General features: G+C 34.2%; 1 protein-coding gene across 1 annotated transcript; it reads right to left on the bottom strand.

Annotated features, from left to right (window-relative positions):
- LOC109727843 (transcription repressor OFP1-like) lies at window positions 5,931-7,982 on the bottom strand. Its single transcript, XM_020258045.1, is given in 3 exon segments — window positions 5,931-6,331; window positions 6,869-7,002; window positions 7,005-7,982. Coding segments are annotated over 3 exon segments (1,284 nt in total). The 5' UTR covers window positions 7,886-7,982; the 3' UTR covers window positions 5,931-6,062.

Here is a 20,199-nt window from a genome sequence, read left to right as displayed (position 1 = left end):
GAAGAAGCCGCGGCGCAGCGGCTCTTACCTCGGGCACAGCCGCGGCGCCCCGAGTTTCTTCTCCGCCAGCTGCACGCGGCTACTGAACTACGGCGCATAGTGCGAGAGGCTGCTGAGTGGCAGCATGATGAGCAGCAGCCTGCCGCGGTAGCTGTCCGGCCAGTACAGGGCTAGCGCGGAGAACAGGCCGCTCAATCACTTCGCGCTGAGACTGCTCAGGCCGGCCATGTGGCTCAACCGGCAGAACATGTACGTCGGGCTGCTAAAACGTGGTAATGTGGTAATATGATAAACGTGGTAATGTGGCAATGTGGTAAACGTGGTAATGTGGTAATGTGGTAAGCGACCAGCCGCCGAAGACGCGCCGCCGACCTCCTCCCCGCCGCGACTGCCTCTTCTTGTGCGCGCCGCGTCCGCGGCCACAGCCGACGCGGAGGCGGAGAGGGAGGACGCGGGACGGCGAGCCGGAGGGGAAGAAGAAGAAGCGGCAGTAGAAGAAGAGGCGGAGTCGGAGGCGTAGGTCGGGCTGGGGCAAGCGGCGCCGGTGACGGCGACGCCGCTGCCCTAGCCCGACCCCCAGGCGCCGCGGTCGCGGCCGCGACCGACACGAAGGCGGAGGGGGAGGACGCGGAACGGCGAGCCGGAGGGGAAGAAGAAGAAGCGACAGCAGAAGAAGAGGCGTAGGTCGGTCTAGGGTAAGCGGCGTCGGCGACGGCGGCGCCGCTGCCCTAGCCCTACCCCAACGCGCCGCAGGCCCCTCTCCTCCTCCCCCAGCGCCCGCCACCTCTCCTCCCACTCCTCCCTCCGTTACAGAAACGAAGAGGAGAGAGAAAGAGGAAAGAGAAAAAGTAATAAGGATATTTTGGTCAGTTTGCTGAAAAAGCGGACCGAATCTGCAAAAACGAAAAAGAGGACCCGATTTTGGAAAAGTCCAAAATAAGTAAATTTTTTATGCAAAAAGGCCTATAATTTTTAAAAGATAAAACAATATATTATTTATCATATACATGTACACAATATTAATTACTCTTTGAAATTTACAAAAAAAATAATTTTGTATTCACTGAATGTCTCATCTATCATAGACATGCATACATTACTACATATAGAACCGACCACTCTGTCACATATATATAGTCAAAATAAAATAATATATGTTTTGTTAAAAAAATATTTGGCTATTAATTTGGAAACGTGCATAAGCGTCCAAACCAACTCTCTCTCTTATCCTTTTTATTTTTTTTTATTTTCCTCATCATGGTAGGTGAGAAATTTTAGGGATATGTCTCCTCAAGTGTCCTCTCAAATGATTAAATTTATATATATAGGTTATATTACTTAATTACTACCATATGCAGGGAAAAAGAAAAATGGAACAAAATTATATTGCATAAAAAGTTATATTATGTTTCACTTTTTTTTTTTATCTCTATTAAAATCTGCATATTTTTACAATTAATCATTCGGAAAATATGTATCGATCGAGATCTCCTCAATTATAGAACATGAATTTCCAAGATTCGTGCTGTATATATAGTTGATTTTTACTTCTTTCAATTTGAAATATTTTTAAATTAAATTAAAAAATTTATTAGAATTGACGGCTCTGTGAACTACATATCAGTATATATTAGGGTCCATGTTCCTCACGGACAGTGTGCTGATATAATTTCTTTTCTAAAAGATAATAATAATAATAATAATAATAATAATAATAATAATAACAACGCGTTCATGCATGTAACACGACAAGGGAAGCATACACAAATAAATTGGAACGTGGAGAAACAGGATATTATCGAATGCTCATCGAGTACGAGGGAACTCGTGTGGAGCAAGCATTATTGTAAGGTGCATGCATGCATGCTTAATTAATTTAAACTTAGTTTGTGGATTTAATTAACTTTTTTCATGCATTTACGAGCCATATATATAAAATTATGAAACCTATACATAAAAAGAGACAAACAGTCACATAAAAAAAAAGAGAAACATTATGTGAAGAGGACTCTGGTATATAACTCCTCTTTGCATCTCATCTCTTCGCATCCGATCAGATCCGTAATGCATGGAAAGAGATGAGATACGTGAAAGATCAAGAAGCATCAAGACAAGAACAATCTAAGAAAGCTAATAAAATAAGTTATTCGATGCGATTTTATTTTTTAGAGTTGTACGTTGGCTATCTAATTTATAAATTTTTAGTACTGCTCCCTAATTGCAATAGAACCAAACGACTTTTGGGGATATACATGTGATGCACTTGCTGAGCCAAAATTGGAAATGAATAAGGTTGCATATGTAGGCCCCTCAGCATTTTGTCCTTTTTTTCTTTTCTTTTTTTGAAATCTGGGAATCTCTTGAGAAGATAAAACTTGGGCTATTTTTATATAATGTAACACTGGGTTAATTTCCCTGCTATGTTGTGTCAAATCTTTTTAAATTCCTGCAGATAATATATCAGAATTAAGACCTGGGATTTTATTACTCCTCCTGCAGGGTGTTATTGCTGTTGATTTGATATCTCAATGCTATATATGGCCTTATTTGAACAAGAACTTGTAGAGCTGCAATGTTCAATTAATTAAAAGTTCAAAAGGAGTATTGAATGCTTAAACAGTATGCTAGATTCCAGATGTGATCTCACTGCAACTTTTACTGTTCTTTGATTTGAAATTCTAGCAGCTCCTCATTTGTAGGTCCCAAAAAAGTTTAAATTAAAGTTCTTTGAGCCCTCTTTAGTTACTGTGAGCAGTAGAATAGTTCTTGACATCTGACAAATAATTAGCTTAAACAAAACTTCTCAGCAAATTAAGCAGTCAGAATCTGAAAAAGTAGAAATTCTAACTTCATATTTTGTAGTTTTAGCTGCAACGAAAAGCTGGCTACAAGAATCTTAACTTCCTAAAGATTCATTAGGGCTTTATAACTAAATAGCTACACCAGATGTTTTATCAGAAATACTCGTGATAGATACGAAGGACATATGAAATCAACAATCAATGCGCGAGTTGAAATAAGATCTTTTACAGAATTCAACCTATTAAATGTTAACTAAAACATCATTGTGATAGGAGGGGGAAAAAGAAAAATTTAAAGGAAACTTCTGATGAAGGTTACTTCGTTAATTAACTAGTGAGAAATTGGAATTTGACTTAAAAGAGAAGCAAAGGTGATGAAAATTCCAAAGTCCTTCAAAGCAGCAGCATTAAAAGCATTTAAAAGCAAAGGCCTACAGTCCTACACCTGCCATATTATTGTGCAAGTTAGATGTTCATTCCCCTTTGTTGGTTCAGTTGGACATGTACCAGATTTTTGTCAGGTACACATGAGAGTGATGTTCTTCCTAATACATGCTTTGAGATCTCCCTTAATCTTCCATTATATTTTTTTTTTCTTTGAAAAAAATTATTGAATATAAAAAGTGATAAAAACATCATTCTCTGCTAATTTAAACTTTTAAAAGTAAATGATTGTTTCGTATAATTTAACTTAATATCAGAATAAGAGATCCCGAATGAGTGGAATTAGATGGGGCTCACTAATGAGTGTCCTCTTTTGTAAAATGAGAGAGAATCCCATGCTCTCTCTCATTGGAAGTAAGAGAGAGAGAGAGAGAGAGAGAGAGAGAGAAACCTTGGATGTTCTTTTGCTGGGGCCTATGTGTATATGGCTCAAAATGGTTGCAAAATCTGTTATGTCTCAGGCAAGACCCAGGACCATTAAGACATTGTCCTGATCTCTTTATTGCTTCCTCTATCATTTATTAAATATTGTGTCAGAGGCCTTCTGCTTCTTCTTCTTCCTCTTCTTCTGCTGCAATCTTTCTCTTTTTTTCTTTTTTTTTTTTAAAAGGGTGTGATTAAAGGTTAGGGAAAGGAATTGCTTCTTTGTGAAGGATACGTAAAGTATATGAACATTGTTTTCTAACAACTTAAGTTTTTATAGTATAATGATTGTTTCACAGGATATTAGAGCAGAAGGTCCTAAGTTTGAGTTACGCCAGGCTCCTAACATTATTAATTTCATCTTATTTAATTCAAGTCTATATCATGAGCCTTGCAAAAAAAGTCTCGAGTTCAAACGTGAAGAGAGTAGTAAATATAAAAATATATAAATATCGTTAAACTTTTACCGTACAACAGTTGTTTCACAATATGGAAAAAAAAGGTTATTTCTTAGGCTTTTGGTGAAGCTGTTATATCTATTTTTTTTTAACTTAAGAAAAAGATAACATACTGTCCGCTTTATTTATTTTTAAAAAGAACTTAGTAGAAAATGTTAAGCAACTAAGTTTCGAATTTTGGACCTCATTTATTAATGATAAATTATTTTGTCACTTGTGTTAGAGACGGCCAATAAAGCTATTATATTGCTATGATCACATTAGCCCTAGATATAGACAAAACAAAAAGAAAAAAAGAGAAAGAAAGAAAAAATTAAAGAATCTAATTCATCAATATACATACATGGTTCAGCTGTTTTCCTATATAATAAAAACCATTTTGTGAGGTTAGAGTGAAAAAAAAAAAAAAAGTTTACCAAAATGCTATTTTTAACAAGTAGTATCAGAGCATGTGCTGCAATTTTTTTTTTATGCTATGTTTTTTGAAAAAAAAAATTAATAAACGTAAACTTTACAAAGCACCACCAAAAAAGAGTGTTTCACTAACAATCTTTTAAAATAATCTATCGCTAAAAATACCTGTTACCTATAAAACCTATCACCAAACAAACTAAAAAAACGTAACTAATTAAGGCTCTTAGGAAAATTAAGGAACAGGAAAAACAACAAACAAAAAAGAATTAAAAACTGTAAAAATGCATTAATATCATGTACTGCAAATTAAATCTCCATATTCTTCATGATCACTTACAAAAGTACAAATTGTACCAAAAAAAAAAAGTTAGTTTATTAACCAATATTAGCTAGAAAATTAAGGGTCTTATTAGTCAACTTCTAAAATAAATTTGTCTCCTTCTTTCACCCTAACACCTAAAATATTTTATTATGAACTTATCCGATTAAATAAAAAACCTTCCTATTTTGTAACGTAGCGTACTTTTCACATAAACCACTCGAATTATTTTATTATTACCCTATGCATATGTCACATGCACCACATTTATTGGGGTTATGTGGCGCATTGAAATTAATGCAAACTCTAGGGTTCTCTCAGCATAAATCTAGGCCTAGGTTTTGGCCCTAAAATGGCTTTTTGAGCGAACCACGACTATTTATTTACTGTACATTTTTTTGTCTTTTTATTAAGCTGAGAAGGGGGAGTTTGGTTGGGGTAAAACGACTCTGAAAAATTATTTTTATTCGATATAAAAAATATATTTTCACTTATTTGATTTGACGTAAAAATATTATCTCGTCAAAATATTTTTATAAATTTAGAGAATAATTGAAGTTCTTATTTTTCATCGTTTTTCGATGAAAAAAAAAAACTCAGGCAGCATAATTTTTTTTTATTTATTCTTTTTTACCGAATCAAATAAATATAATTTTTTTTAACCAAATAAATATTAATAAAAAATTATTTTTTTGACAAATCAAACACTATAAAACGTAAAATTTTTTTCACCGAAAACTTTTTCACGAAAAATAATTTTTTATAATTTTTCGTCGAGCCAACCGAGACCCTAAAGTATTTTATTATAGCAGTTTGCACTGTTGTAGTAGTGCAGATTATATTATTCAGTTATTTATTACTGTTGTTGATATTTTGATTAGCGATGAAGAGGTGATTAGAGGATCTCCACACGAGTGTTTATCAAAAGTGGAGATTTAGTCTTGGAGTTTTTAGTGAAAAAATATGTATATGGAAAAGAGTTCATGAGCTTTTTTTTTTTTTAAGAAAAAATAAATTCGCTTGATGATGTGAAACTATTATCAAATATCGCTGTGCTTAGTAGATAAGTAGTGATTATAACTATTCAAAACTTTATCAACTATATCAAGTTACATAATCATGGAATTAACTCACATGATTAATTATTAATTTTACTCTCTCATTTTTTTTGTTTTTTTTTGTTTTTACTTTACAACAATCTAATTACCTACAATTAAGATCAAACCAAATTTGCTCAAAGGCCTTAACAATCAAATCATGGTACTCATCCGAATTTAGCGACAAGTAGCACGCGAGCAAATCCTCCAAATCCTTGGAGTTTCTCAACTTGTTCTCCACAATCATCTCGACCATCGACTCCTTAAAGTCCCTTTGCGGATCCATCGACGACTTCACCACCACAAAGCTGCCTCCTAAGCTCTTCTGCGCAACAGTGCCTTCTCTATAACAGATATTTCGTACGGTGCTCGTGCCTGAACATTAATTATATTCAGTTTCATGTGAAATAATTAAGGAGAAAATCTAATCAAGATAATTAGTATAGGCAACACAGAAATTTAAAGAATATTCGTTTTAAAAAGTTACAACTATTTAATATATTTTTCTAAAATTGCATAATTTGTCAATAAATTTGTCTACGTCAGCTCCCACATTGACTGTTTATTACAAAAATAGTTATTTTGTCCTTTAATAATAAAAACTATTTTTACTTTTAGTATCGCTATATTAACATCTACGTCTTCTACTGGAACCCAAAATTTTTAAATATTTTTAAATATTTTAATTTTATAAGAGCATAATAATTCTAACACGCAGTAATAACTCAACAGAACGGGAAAAAAAAAAAGTGTGTAAATAATAATAAGAAAAAACTTTGGGATGACAAAATTAATTCTCAATTTGGAACCTTCAATAGCAAATAATAATAATAATAATAATAAGAGTAAACTCCTTTAAAATATATTTAAATAAACTTTTTATATTTTTATGTAAAATTAAATTTCACGTACCCGAGAGTCTCTCCTTATTAAGAGCCCTCTTCGTCGGGGTCGGGGCCGTCGACACCCGTGCTTTGATTTTCGCGCCGGAGAGGCGGGGGGTGTTCGCGCGCGCGCGAAGCCGCTGGAGCCCCGCATAATTGCTCCTACGTTGGAGGGGCTCCGCCGCCGCCGCTCCGCCGCGTCCCCGAAGCGCTCGTCCTCGGGCTGACACGTGTCTGCCGACTTCGTTATTATGGGGGGGAGCTCCAAATCGTTGAAGTCGGCGCCGAGTTTAGTGCTGGTACTGCTCACGCTGCGACTGCTGTTGCTAACGTCGATTATAATGTCGGTGGCAGAGGAGGTCACGGTGCAGTAATTACGGAGCCCGTGATTGTATTCTTGGTGGGCGTTAATGGGCCTTTCATGGGCTTCTTCTCCTTCGTCGTCGTCGTCGGCTTCTTCGTCTTCGAATTCTTTTGCGGCGTCGTCGACGTAGACGTTGCGGAGGTGAAAAGGGCTTTTCGGGGAAGGCGAGGAGAGATCGGAGAGGGTGTCGGGTTCCCAGACGCGGCGGCAGGTGCAGGCGGAGGAAGCCGGAGAAGCGGCGGCGGCCTTGGTGGGCTTCTTGGGCCTTATGGGCCGGACCCTGCTCTTCTTCTTGGATCTCCTTGGTGGGGTTGGTGGGCTTGTAGAGGAGGGGGAGGGAGAGGGGGAGGTGGTGGTGGTGAGGAGGAGGTTCTTTTTGGTGGGGGAGGAGATGTAGAAGGAAGCTCTTTTAGGGAGAAGTGCTTTTTGGGGTGGTGGGGAGAATAATGGCGGCTTTGGGGTGCTCAGTGGAGAAGCTCTTCTTGAGTGGTGGTGGTGGTGGTGGTGGTGGTGGCTTCTTCTAGGAGAGTTTATGTTGATGCTTTGGATTTGGCTTTGGCTTTGGCTTTTGCTTCTGCTTCTGCTTTTGCTTCTGCTTTTGCCTATGTTTCCCATGTCTTTGAGCTTGTAGAACCAAGCATTGGGTATCATATCTGATAATTTGAACTTGTAGTTACCCATAATCTCTATCTCTCTCTCTCTCTCTCTCTCTCTCTCTTGTTTCCTAGGTGTGGAGAGGGTGGGGGGAGCTAGGTGGGGGTGGAGGGAGATGAAGAGGGATAAATAGGAGGAATAATAAAGGTGGTGGGGAGAGAGAGAGAGAGAGAGAGAGAGAGAGAGAGAAGTGGAGTATTAGGCATGGATGGGGTCCAACAAATAAGGCACAAGTGAGAGGACAAAATAGTTTTTTAAGTTTTTAATAATAATATTAGAGGGTTACAACTTACAATGCAAACATAAAGGTGGGTGAGATTCTTTGTGTAATACAATTCTCTAATAATAATAATAAAAAAAAGGCCTTACCCGAGACAAAAGTTTATTTACTTTATAGTAATAAAAAAAAATGAATGTGAAGCACCTATGTGTAACACTTAAAAAAAAAAAAAAAAAGCTACTTACTTTGATGCTTTATTTTGTTATTATGATTCAGGCCTTTGATGGCACATAATATCTAAAAGGAAAAAAATAATAAAATTATAAGTAATTTATATAGTTCAGTCACAAATTTATCACTACATACGACGCTCTAACAAAATGTTATTATATCACTACAAATTAATGCATTCAATATTTTTTTCATCAAAAAATTTATAAAAAAGGTACAAATATATATAAGCGTCCAAAATCGATTATGATTAGAATAAAACTCAAATTCCAACATAGATATTCATATCAAATCTACGTTCCAGTTTGCTCCAAAATAATTCGAACCTCAATAAAAATCAGATGGATCCAATAATTGATAACACATCTACAGTAGTATATGATCATATGCAACCATATATACATAGTAATAAATTAAGCAGAGACATGATGTGGGGAAACTTACGGAACAGTACGTGGAAAAATATATATTTTTTACTTTCATGTTGTCGGGGGCTCATCAACTTTATTATTATTATCATTATTATTAATTAGTGAAATGCATCTTCACCAACTATGTGGTCGCCCATTCCTTTTTGACCTTTTAATGAGTTGGACAAAATGGGTGACGAGGTATAAGTGGACATGAAGATACTTTGCTTAGCTTTGTGGAGGAGAAGTGTACAAAACAATGTGGAATGGGCTCCATTTTATTTATTATCGTTTTTTTTTTTTTTCCTTTTGTTGGTTGTTAGTAGAATAGTTACTGCAAAACACTAAGGGGATGCAAATTTATTTAAATATTTGTGGCATGCAAAAGGTTAAAAAAAGCAAAAAAGAGGAGTTGATACTACTAATTGAATTAAATGAGTTATACGGGACCATTTTGAACACGTTAACAAATGTTAGTAGATAAGACAAATGCATAGAGAAACCCCCCCTAAATATGCGATAATCATGGCTCAAGAGATGGGCATGAAAAATTTAACAAAAATTAAAAAAATAAACTTTTTTAAGGATCATTAAGGTTTTTTAAGTAGCAACAAGTTGAGGTGACTCAACATTATAAAAGGAAATGACATGGTTCAAGCACATGACTCGATGTTTGTATTGTAACTATGACTTAGTCAACTAATCTACATTAATATATATACATATGTTAACTCTTCACAATAAAGAGGTAGTCAACTAATCTACATTAATATATCCAAATGTTAGCTCCTCACACTAAAAACTATTAATGACAATTTAATGTGGAATATTGTGCAGTGAAAACCAATACATATGTGCATTCTTAGTTCATAGATTTATATCTGGTTGGAATTGCTCAAGGATTCAGCACTCAGTTTGATCTCGACAACATTTGATCATAAGGCATCGATCGTACAGTTTTTCACAAATAACTCTTTCAGCGTCAAGGACTAATAACAGTAACTCAATATATAGTTGTATCGTATTTTACATTTTCAATAAGGGCAAATATTTTTTGTGATGACCTTTGATGGCAATGAAATAATCAACCATGAACTGTATGGTACTTAATTACCTAAGTTTTGGTAGAATTAAATGGATGGTCCCTATTAAACTCCTTAAAGTGGTCCTCCTAAATAAAGGGCTCTTGGAGAAGAAAAGGAAATTCTATCCTTCAATGCGACGCATTACTACAGGTGTCTTGGAATGTTATATTCATGAATTTTTGATTTATTAGTAGGTACGACATAGCGAAATTTGTTTTATTCATATACGTAAACTACAGTATTATATAAATTTATCAATATATCAACAAGTCTCATAAAACATTTCTCTTTCATTTGCTGGGTCTCAGTGTTGGAATGATGCAAAAGAGATTCATAAATCAATCAGTAATATATAAAGATAATATTTTGGATCTGGTGATTAATTAGTAATTGCAAGGAATGCATAATGCATGTAACAACTTGAGTTCCTCTTAATTTGTTTGATGTGACACTACATGTGCACTCCCGTAAACAATTAGAATGAGTTGATTGGTTTGGATGTGACCTTGAACTTGCATTTCCCAATTTGCCGTATCAGCAGAGATTATGGACAGTGACTCAGCAACTAATATTGCTACGGATGTTATACACGAATACACGATATATATATATATATATATATATATGAGTAGGGCTAGAATACTTGTAAAAGTATCATGGGGGTGATACTTGTGTGTTTTTAGCCCTTGGATGGAGAGATGTGAGGTTGAGATGATGGTGGTAGGTGGTGGTAGGTGGAATAGTGTTTAATCCAAGGACTATTAATAATCAAAAAGTAGATCCAATGGTTTAAAACTTAATAGCACCATGATGGTGATACTTGTAAAAGTATCGTAGCTCAACTCATATATATATATATATATATATATATTGGGTTCTTAAAATTACGCAACAAACGAGTTTTATTTGTTGGTATATATCTTATTGTTTCTAATAAAATGCACGTGTGAGTAGCTACAAATTTTACATATAAAATTCGAAGTATCTTGAGTTGTTTATCTAGAATATATAATACTTTTATTTTCATTGGCTATCCTTGTTTTTATTTTAGCTGGTCCTTTTTTTCACCCAGCTAATGATGAAAAAGATTGCCTCGTTGGCAATTTGGAACTATGTTGGTGGCTTAGTTTTATTTTCGTATATTGCGACCATATAGAAATACTGACTCAATCAAATTAATGCGCTTCGAGACATACTATGAGTATATTACTTATTACTAAGTATAAGACCTTCATATGTTTTGCATCGAAATAAATAGAGGTGCTTTTAAGGACTTGTTACTTGTGATCAAGCTTATTGAAATTTTAAATATAACAACTTTTGCGCAATAACTAACATGGATAGAAGATATGAATGAAAATGGGCTGGGCCGACTCATGGAACCGCTAAGCTACAATATCCTCAATTGGATTCTCTGGCCAGTCGAGTTTGATTTACTGTATAAGAATTAGACTAGAATACTATCATGAGTACCGGTAGAAGATTGGTGGCTAATAAAATGTTAGATATTAGGTCGAGCCGGATTTGAGCAGGCTGCAAATTTAGCTTCTATCTCATTGGGTTGGGTCGTAGTCGAAGTCACGTATTTCGGTTTGCTGGATTGGGCTTAAGATATGTCCTTCTATGTAGGCCCTTTTCTAGTCCATTAGTACCATGCAATTAACCGAAATATAAAAAATGTGAATCAACTAGGATTCGAACTTGGGACTTCGGGTACTAACCACCAAGCCCTTTGCCATTTGCGTTTGGGACAATCGGTAACATGTGCTATTTCTGCTACAAAAATTATGTAGGATCGATTCTCCTTATGATGTTATGGTCTGATCGATTTACTGTACATACAATACCTGGGATCTTAAGACTCTGTAGACGATCTTATTCATCTACCTAGCATATTTTTGTAAAATACCGACGATATGAATCTGTAGCATTCGCATATAATATTACGTACGTACTAGCTAAAATTACCATTTAAATAGTATATTTATGCCCTTAGTATATAATTTTTTTTTTTAAAGCACAATATCAAACATTTGTATCAAATTGGGGTTTTAATTTCTTTTTACCTAACTAGCAACAATGTTAACTGCTCTTTTTAATCAAATATTTTATTAAAAAAAAAATCCGACTCAACCAATTACGTCGGTGCATGCATGCTACGCAAAGTCGTGTGGGGCCCAAATGCTGACGTGATCCACGGGGGAAATTTAGACCGGGGAAAAGTCAAAAGTCAATGGTCAAAAAGGTGGCCTCTACAGATCTTCATGGCGATCGATCAATAAACTCGTCCCCAAAAAGTAGTCGCTTTTTTCAGACGCGCTTGATACAGTGGTTTTGGTAGTGTGACCAGGGAACATAGAACATGTTAGGTGAAAATGCGCATTAATGTTCCCAACTTACAATTAACCCATTACAATTTTTTATTTTTATTTTTTCACATTGTGGCTTTTGTTTTAATTATTTCTTTTTTTTTTATCTTCTTCGATAAAAAATTGTCATGCATCCAATTGATCTATGACGCTAACTCAACTATCAAACTTATAAGCTAGTTCGTATTCTGCTCGAAATTGACTCACTCAACTGTCTCATTTAATAACTGAACTAAGTTTGAGCTAATTAAGTTTAGCTTCAGCTCCTCGTAATCCATTCAGATTAAAATATATATTAATATAAAATATAGGGGGAAAAAAATGCGCGTAACAACATTATTATTGAATGACAATTATATATATAGAAAGTTCTTTATTTCTTGTTATTTATATAGAGGAAATAATTCTAAATGTTATAGTAAATATAAATGATAAATTGAGTCTAGCACTATATATAAACAGCTTGTAATTAACTACAATTTTTTTTTTTTTTTTTGGGTACAAATTTAAATGAGCCGTTCTGAACAGCTCACATTGACTTATACGTACATAACTAGATGAGCTGGCTCTTTAAACAAGTGTTTGGTTCGCTCACACAGCTAAGTATTATTTATTAGTGAACCAAAACTCAGGGAAAAGAAAAAGCGATCCAAGAATTTAATGCCTCTATAACAAATCATTAATGCAGCAATTAGAACCGTTCCTCTCTACATAATTCAGAAAAATTATACAAACAAATGAGTACAAAGAAAAATTATGTAAATTAAGAAAACCCATCAATAAAGTATGGACCAAAAAAAGAAAAAGAAAAAACAAGCAACAAATGATGTATATATATATAGTCAATAATATCGGCATCTTCCAATCCGATATTTACAAATTATCTCCCTACATATAGTTTATAACTATATTATTATATGAATGAAAAAAAAAAAAAATTAATTAGCTTCAAAAACGTTCTCCACATGATCTAGCTATTGTACTCATTGGTTCCTTTGCTGGGGCCCGAGGGTGGCGTCTTCCCCCTAGGAAGCACGTTGAGCAAAAGCGGCTTGTAGTGCCGCTCCAAAAGCACTTTTTGCGCGGCTTCTTGAGAAGCCATGTTGCATGGTGGCGGACGTAGAGGAGTGGCCATAGTGTGCTCCATCACTAATGGTGTGGCCATGAGGGGAGTATCCGACCGAGGGAGCGCAATGTTGCGGCCGCGGTCGACGGCGGTGTCATCGGTGGCTTTGAGGCCGATCATGGGGCGACACATGGAGAGCTGGGGCTGGAGGAGGAGGAGGAGGAGAGAGAGGAGGACGAGGAGGAGGAGGTGATGGGATTGGAGTTGTAGCAGTGCCATGTATATTTATGTATTGAGAGAGAAAGAGAGATCTAGCGAGAGAGAGAGAGAGAGATTGTATATGCAGAGAATGGACTTTAGAGAGAGGGGAGAGTTTGTGGATGTAGAGAATGGACTTAAGAGAGAGAGAGAGAGAGAGAGAGAGAGAGAGAGAGTTTGTATATAGAGAGAATGGCCTTTACAGAGAGAGAGAGAGAGAGATTGTATGAAGGGTTGAGGGAGAGAATAAGCTTGTGTGGAAGGGGGGTTTAGAGAGAGAGAGAGAGAGAGTTTGTATATGCAGAGGATGGGCTTTAGAGAGAGGAAGAGTTTGTGTATGTAGAGACTGGGCTTTAGAGGGAGAGAGAGAGAGAGAGAGAGAGAGAGAGAGAGAGAGAGAGAGAGAGAGAGAGAGCTTGTGTTGAGGAGATTGGATGGAGGGGTGAGGGGGTTTTATGGGGTGAAGAGACCATGAAAATAATAATAATAATAATAAATGGAAACTAAGGTTGCTTGAGGTGGAATGTTTCAAAAAATAATAATAATAACAATAATAAAAAATAAAATTTTTAAAAAAGAAAAGGCGTATGAAAAGGGTAAGTGAATGTGGGGGGAGGAGCGCTGACCATGCAAGCGGTTGACTTTTTCGCGCGAACGCGATCTAACGAGCGAGCGTATATAATACATACAGGTTGTGCGTACGCGGACGCGGGCACGTGGACTTTAATTGACGAGCAAGAAACGCGCGGAAACGGGGATGTTTTGGAGAGAACTTAACCGTGAAGACGCGTTTGTCACTGACTTGTCACGCACGACTCTAATTAACACATATAATTTCTTCTTTTTTTATATTTAATTATTTATTTATTATTTAACCCCCCTTTAAAAAAAAAAAAAATTTTGAAGTGGGCTTACTAGTTATGTTAATTAGTGAACACTGGACCTGTCTTTTCACGAATCTTGATGACTCGCCGTGTTCCACATGGCATCAACCTCGTCAATGTTGGTCCACTCCGATCTAACACCCTCAAAAATTCGAGTTGACTTAAAAGTAAACTAAAATTTTACGAATCAGCGAAATTTTTTTTGATTTATAAATCACCGTTTTTTATCTTACTTTTAAAAGATATTGAAATCCATTATCTAAATACTGATTCTGCCGCAACATAATAAGAACTTTATTTTTGTTAATTTGGTCAGATATATTCTCGATTGTCACATCAGATATAATCGCGTAATAGTCAAATTTTACTTAAAATAAACAGTTTTTGTGATTCATTTATTTCTTTTTTTTCCCCCAAATCCCCACTCAATTTCATTGAACCCAAAAAAAAGGGGGAAAAACCAAAATAGTTAACATGAGATTTTAGATGGAAATTGGCATTTACATATGATATTTAAATGCTATTTGTTTAGTGAGTAAGATAGCTTGGGGGGAAAAAGAAAAAAAAAAGGGAACAAGATTTTAGATAAATATGAACATTTAAATATGACCTTATTTACAGATATAATTAGTAGACTCTAATAAGATACAATCCTAGTATAACTAGAACTACAAGTTGAATCATTGTGTGACAAAATTTAATTTACATATTAATTAGGATCCATCGCTTTAATTATATATCCTACTAGGAGTACATTTTCTAAAGCCAAATTATATAGATGCAAAACCCTTTTCTCTTGTGCTATATAAATTTCCAAAAATTTGACCCTCAATTGATCTCTACTAAGATGGCTATACAAAAGAAATATATTGGTTGGTTCCTCTTTGGGTTTCTTTTCTTTTTAATCATAACCTACATAATGTGTAGTTTCGTGTATTGTTGCTGGAACAACAATAGCAATGACGACGATGACGATGACGATAACGATGACGATGACGATGACGATGACGACGATCGTGGTGATTATACAGAACTAGAAGAGGTGTTATCCTTAACGCCCGAAGCGCTCGAGAAAATACCAGAGTGGAGCTACGAGGGAGGCGATTCCGACGAGCTCGAGTGCGCGATTTGCTTCGAGCCGTTCGCAGACGGTGATTCGTGCCGGTTTCTGCAAGGGTGCGGTCACTTTTTTCACAAGCTGTGTGTTGATAAGTGGTTGATTAAGAAGCCTAATTGCCCCATTTGTACGGCCACTATTGTTTTAGGCGATGAAGGGATTGATTGGATGGTGTGATTTTATTTTACTTCATTATTTTTTTCTATGAATTTAATTGTTGATTATTCTTTATTTCTTTATTGGATTAATTATTTGTTATATGGTTATTTTTTTGGCTTAAGTTTGATCTTGTTCAATTGGAGATGGAAAAAAAAAAATAGAGAAGAGAAGGGCAAATTTAATTTTCTTCTTTTAAATAATTGAGATTTGTGTTGTATTTAACACTTTAATAAAAGTTTCCAAGTTATCTAAATTTTGAACTAAGTGTTCTTACAATTAAGAACAAATTTCTCTTTACACATTCTTAACACCGCATTCTCTAATATAGGGTAAAATACTTAATAGGATAGTTAATTATTATCGACCGTATCTGACGCAGCAGTTGAATAAGTGTTTGACGGTTAGTATAGGAAATATATAAAAAATGTGGTTATATATATTCTTTTGGTAGAACGACAGAAATTATATTTCATAATAGAACTAGTACGATCTGCAACGTGCAATCATTTAAGAAAATAAATAAAATGTTTTTGTATTTCGCAACCTTTCTGCAATCCCAAATAAATCCGCAATGACTCACCAAGTTCAGCTAATTAAGGTAATGGGCTTGTATCTATGAAAGAGATGCTACTAAGAGAGGCCCACAAAATGTTTAAGGCCCAGTAGGATAAAATTTGCAGCCCATATACTCAATTTATTAGATATGTTTTAATTGGACAATTCTCAATCCTGCATCGATTTAAACTTCAAATTTTTGAATTTTAAATTCAAATTTTTGGTTTAGTGTAAATATGTAAAATTGAAAATTTCCAATATTACCTGAATTTTCTTTTCTTTGCCTATAATAACGACTTTAAAATTCAATTTTCTTCTACTTTTTATTTTTCTTTTTTTGATAAATGTAATACAAAGAAATTCAAATTTCTTTCTTTGAAATTTTTTTTAGAAAACAAACTTTTTTCGCCCACAAAATTAGATTATTTGAGCTCATTTTTTTTTTTTTTTTTTTTTGTTGGAAGAGAAGTGGGATCTGGTAAAGGAACGGCCACTCGTCTGCCACGTGGCGGTTAGTGCACACGTGTGGACCAAATAACGGCTGTAACTACCAAAGGAGGAAGAAAACGACGAGGGACACGCGTCGGAAGGTGATTGCTTGCACGTGATGGACCATGTAATACCTGTCCACTGAGTTTGTGGTGGATAATGTTTCCAGTTTTGGCCAATAGAAATAAGGCACGAAATGTTTTTTTTCTAGCTAACAATCTCTTTCTAACAAAGAGTCAAAATTTTTTCAAATTTTTTTTTTAAAATCAATATGTAATGAGAGTTACATTTTCTAAAATACGTAGAATGTTTTATTTTATTTTATTTTTTGTCAATTGTCATCGCTTTTCGTCCTTATAAATTTACATCGTTTATAAAAATACTAGAGAATATCAAAAAATATAATTTTAAATTTTAATTATTCATATATCTATAGCTAAAAAAAGCTCGCGTAAATAGTGTACAAAGCCACTTTTTCTCTGTCTTATATTTAATAATTGAGCGATAAAATATTAGATATTTCCCTATTTTATAAGTTTGCTTATGATTTATGAATAATATGACTATCAAATATATATACACATCAATAATGTAAAAATGAGAAATAAGAATCAGATTTTATTTAGGATAGTGGACAGATTATATTACATGCTGTGAAAAAATATAATAAAAATATTTTATTTATTTTCGTACAGGATATCATAATGCATATATTATATAATAAGTCGATCAAATATATTTTTTAGGGTTAGTTGCATACAACTCTCTTTAAATATCGCGAACTGCAAATATATCTCTACAAAATTCAACTTTGTAGGTAAAATACTTAACATAATTAGTTAATGAGGTAAATTGATATTTTTATCCCTTATATATTATACCCTTTTCTTTCAATCAAAATTCTAACAATGAATTTTTTTTTTCCTATAATCAGAATTTTTCCGTCCCCGGCCATTCATCCATCACGCATGTTGCTTTGTTCATATCGAACGTGTGTTCCTTTTCCATTTAATTTTTTTATGATTTTTTCTCATTTTACTTTAAAGAAAAAATTTAGGAGAAAATGAGTGATAAAAAAGGTTGCAAAAATGATGGATTAGGTTGGATTTTAAAGAAAAATAAGATGAGTAAGAAAATAATCATTGAAAATTTTTTGAGAGATATTTCTAAGCCATTATAGCAGTAGGGACTTTTAGACGGACATATTTGTGATGACAAATATGACGTTTTACTCATCTGCTGTTAAAAAGTGAATAATTATCTAATAATAACAAATCTGAGGGACAAATATGAATATCATTGAACTTTTACAGCGATGATATAAAAAAATTAAACTTTATAAAATATATTTATAATTCGCTATATTAAAAAAATCTGTATGCAATTAATCCTATTTCGTGCATATATATATATATATATATTCAAATTGAGCCTCAACTCTTTTTAGTTAACATCGTAAAGCAGAATCTAGAGCGCAAAGTGGCCCCAAAATAATTCGCTACACTACAGAGGAGACAGCCATAAAGCATCGGGCGGTCTATAGATGGCGTGGTGCACCTGGTGCACGCAAAAATTTTGCTCTTAAAACGCGTGGCGTGTTCCCCTTTTTTTTTGGTTTTCTTAATATTCTCTCGGCTTCGTTAAATTTATGAACCAGACGCTATTGCTTGCTTGCTTTCGGCGGTAGCTTTTGATTTTTTGAGGACAACAAAATTATCGCGAATTCATGGACTTTTTTACCCCTCAATATTGTAGAAAATTACAAAAAAAAAAAACCCAATACCGTATATTTATACGATTCTAGCCCAATTATTATTACATTGATCGAGAGACAGTTTAAGTAAACAGTCGGAGAGTGAGAAATTTATAATTTTCGTCGATTTAGTTTTAACGTTCATTTTACAGAACTTGAAAGTCAATCTCTTTATAATTATAACCGGGAGATTGGAAATTTTACGATTTCGATAATACCGACACTTACAAATTTCATAAAATCACAAATTCAAGGCCTGAGATTAAAAACAAAAAAAATAACAAAACCTTAGATGAAGAGGGCTCTAATTTTTCATTTTATTTTTAGCTATAAGTATTTATTTAATTAAATGTTTGATAAATTAAATAATTCAAAACTTTTGTTGGGATAAAATGGCAAACTATAATTTTGAGTCTCGAAAAGAAAAAAAAAAGCAAGAAAAAGTTATAAAATTTTAATGTAACGTTTTTTTCATGGTTCTGATAAGTGCTGTGGATAAAGTAATCTCGCGTAAAATTTGTAAACAATAAAGAAAAATATAACCAGTATATTTGTATACTAGTGAAATAACCTGCGCGATGCGACAGGTAGATAATTAAAAAAAAATTATAAAAAAAAATAAGAATATAAAAATATAGATATTCTATAATTGTTGAGAATAGTACAGCTGGTGATTACATCATAAGTCGTTCATGTCAAGAACGCATAAGGAGCAGCGAATGGGGGCCGGAGCGCTTTGAGCAGTGAGCGACAAAAAAGGGGAGAGAAAAAGAAAAATCTAAAATCATGTATTAAAAGATCCATAACTGTTCAATAAGTAAGGTAAGAAAAGAAGGAGATAAACCTTTGTTGACTAAGGAGATTAAAAAAAAAGGAAATGGGAGGAAAAAAATAGAGAGAAAAAGAGTTGAAAAAGATAGTTGTGAAAGAGAAAATAGTTTTACTAAAATAAAAGAGAATAAAAAAAATTAAAAATAATAGTGGGTCCCACCACCCTCAAATGAAGGTGATACATTCATGTAGATTTAGCCATAAAAATTATATATAGATATAGATTATGCGGTAACATTTGTATAGCATAGTATAAATTTTGTAGTTATCTTTTACAACTTTTCCCTACCCAACGAAAATTTGACTTTCAAAAATTTAGCTTAAAATACCTAAATTCTATTTTTTGTAATTAACTAAATCTTAAATATAATATAATTTGCAATTAAATTTAGGGAAAACTTCAAAAACCCCCCCTGTGGTTTCGTGCATTCTCACTTTGCTACCCTGTGGTTTAAAACGTATCAACTTACCCCCCTGTGGTTTCATTTTTATCTTTTCGGAAGCTTTTTCGTTAATATTTTGTTAAATTATATACAAAAAACTTCAGATAACCATCTATATTTATCGAATAGTCACTTTAGTATCCTTTAATTTTAACTTTGTCACTGATTTAAAAAAAATAATAATAATAAAATTGATAACAAAAAGATAAAAACGAAACCACAGGGGAGCAAATTGATACGTTTTAAACCACAGGGTAGCAAAGTGAGAATGCACGAAACCACAGGGGGGTTTTTGAAGTTTTCCCTTAAATTTATAATGTTTATAAGATGCCATGGGTTTCTAATTTGCCGTATATTACTTCTTCTGTATTTTTCATTTCCAAATTGCGTAACACTCCCAAATTGACCTTCTCATACATAATAATAAAAATTGTGCCTCTTTTGTATACAATAATTTATCCAACCGACCAA

This window comes from Ananas comosus, linkage group 23 (genome assembly GCF_001540865.1).
Source record: "Ananas comosus cultivar F153 linkage group 23, ASM154086v1, whole genome shotgun sequence".
In the NCBI taxonomy this organism is placed as follows: Eukaryota; Viridiplantae; Streptophyta; class Magnoliopsida; order Poales; family Bromeliaceae; genus Ananas; species Ananas comosus.
The sequence above is the reverse complement of the archived record's forward strand: the minus strand, read 5'-3'. Positions and strand labels throughout refer to the sequence as shown.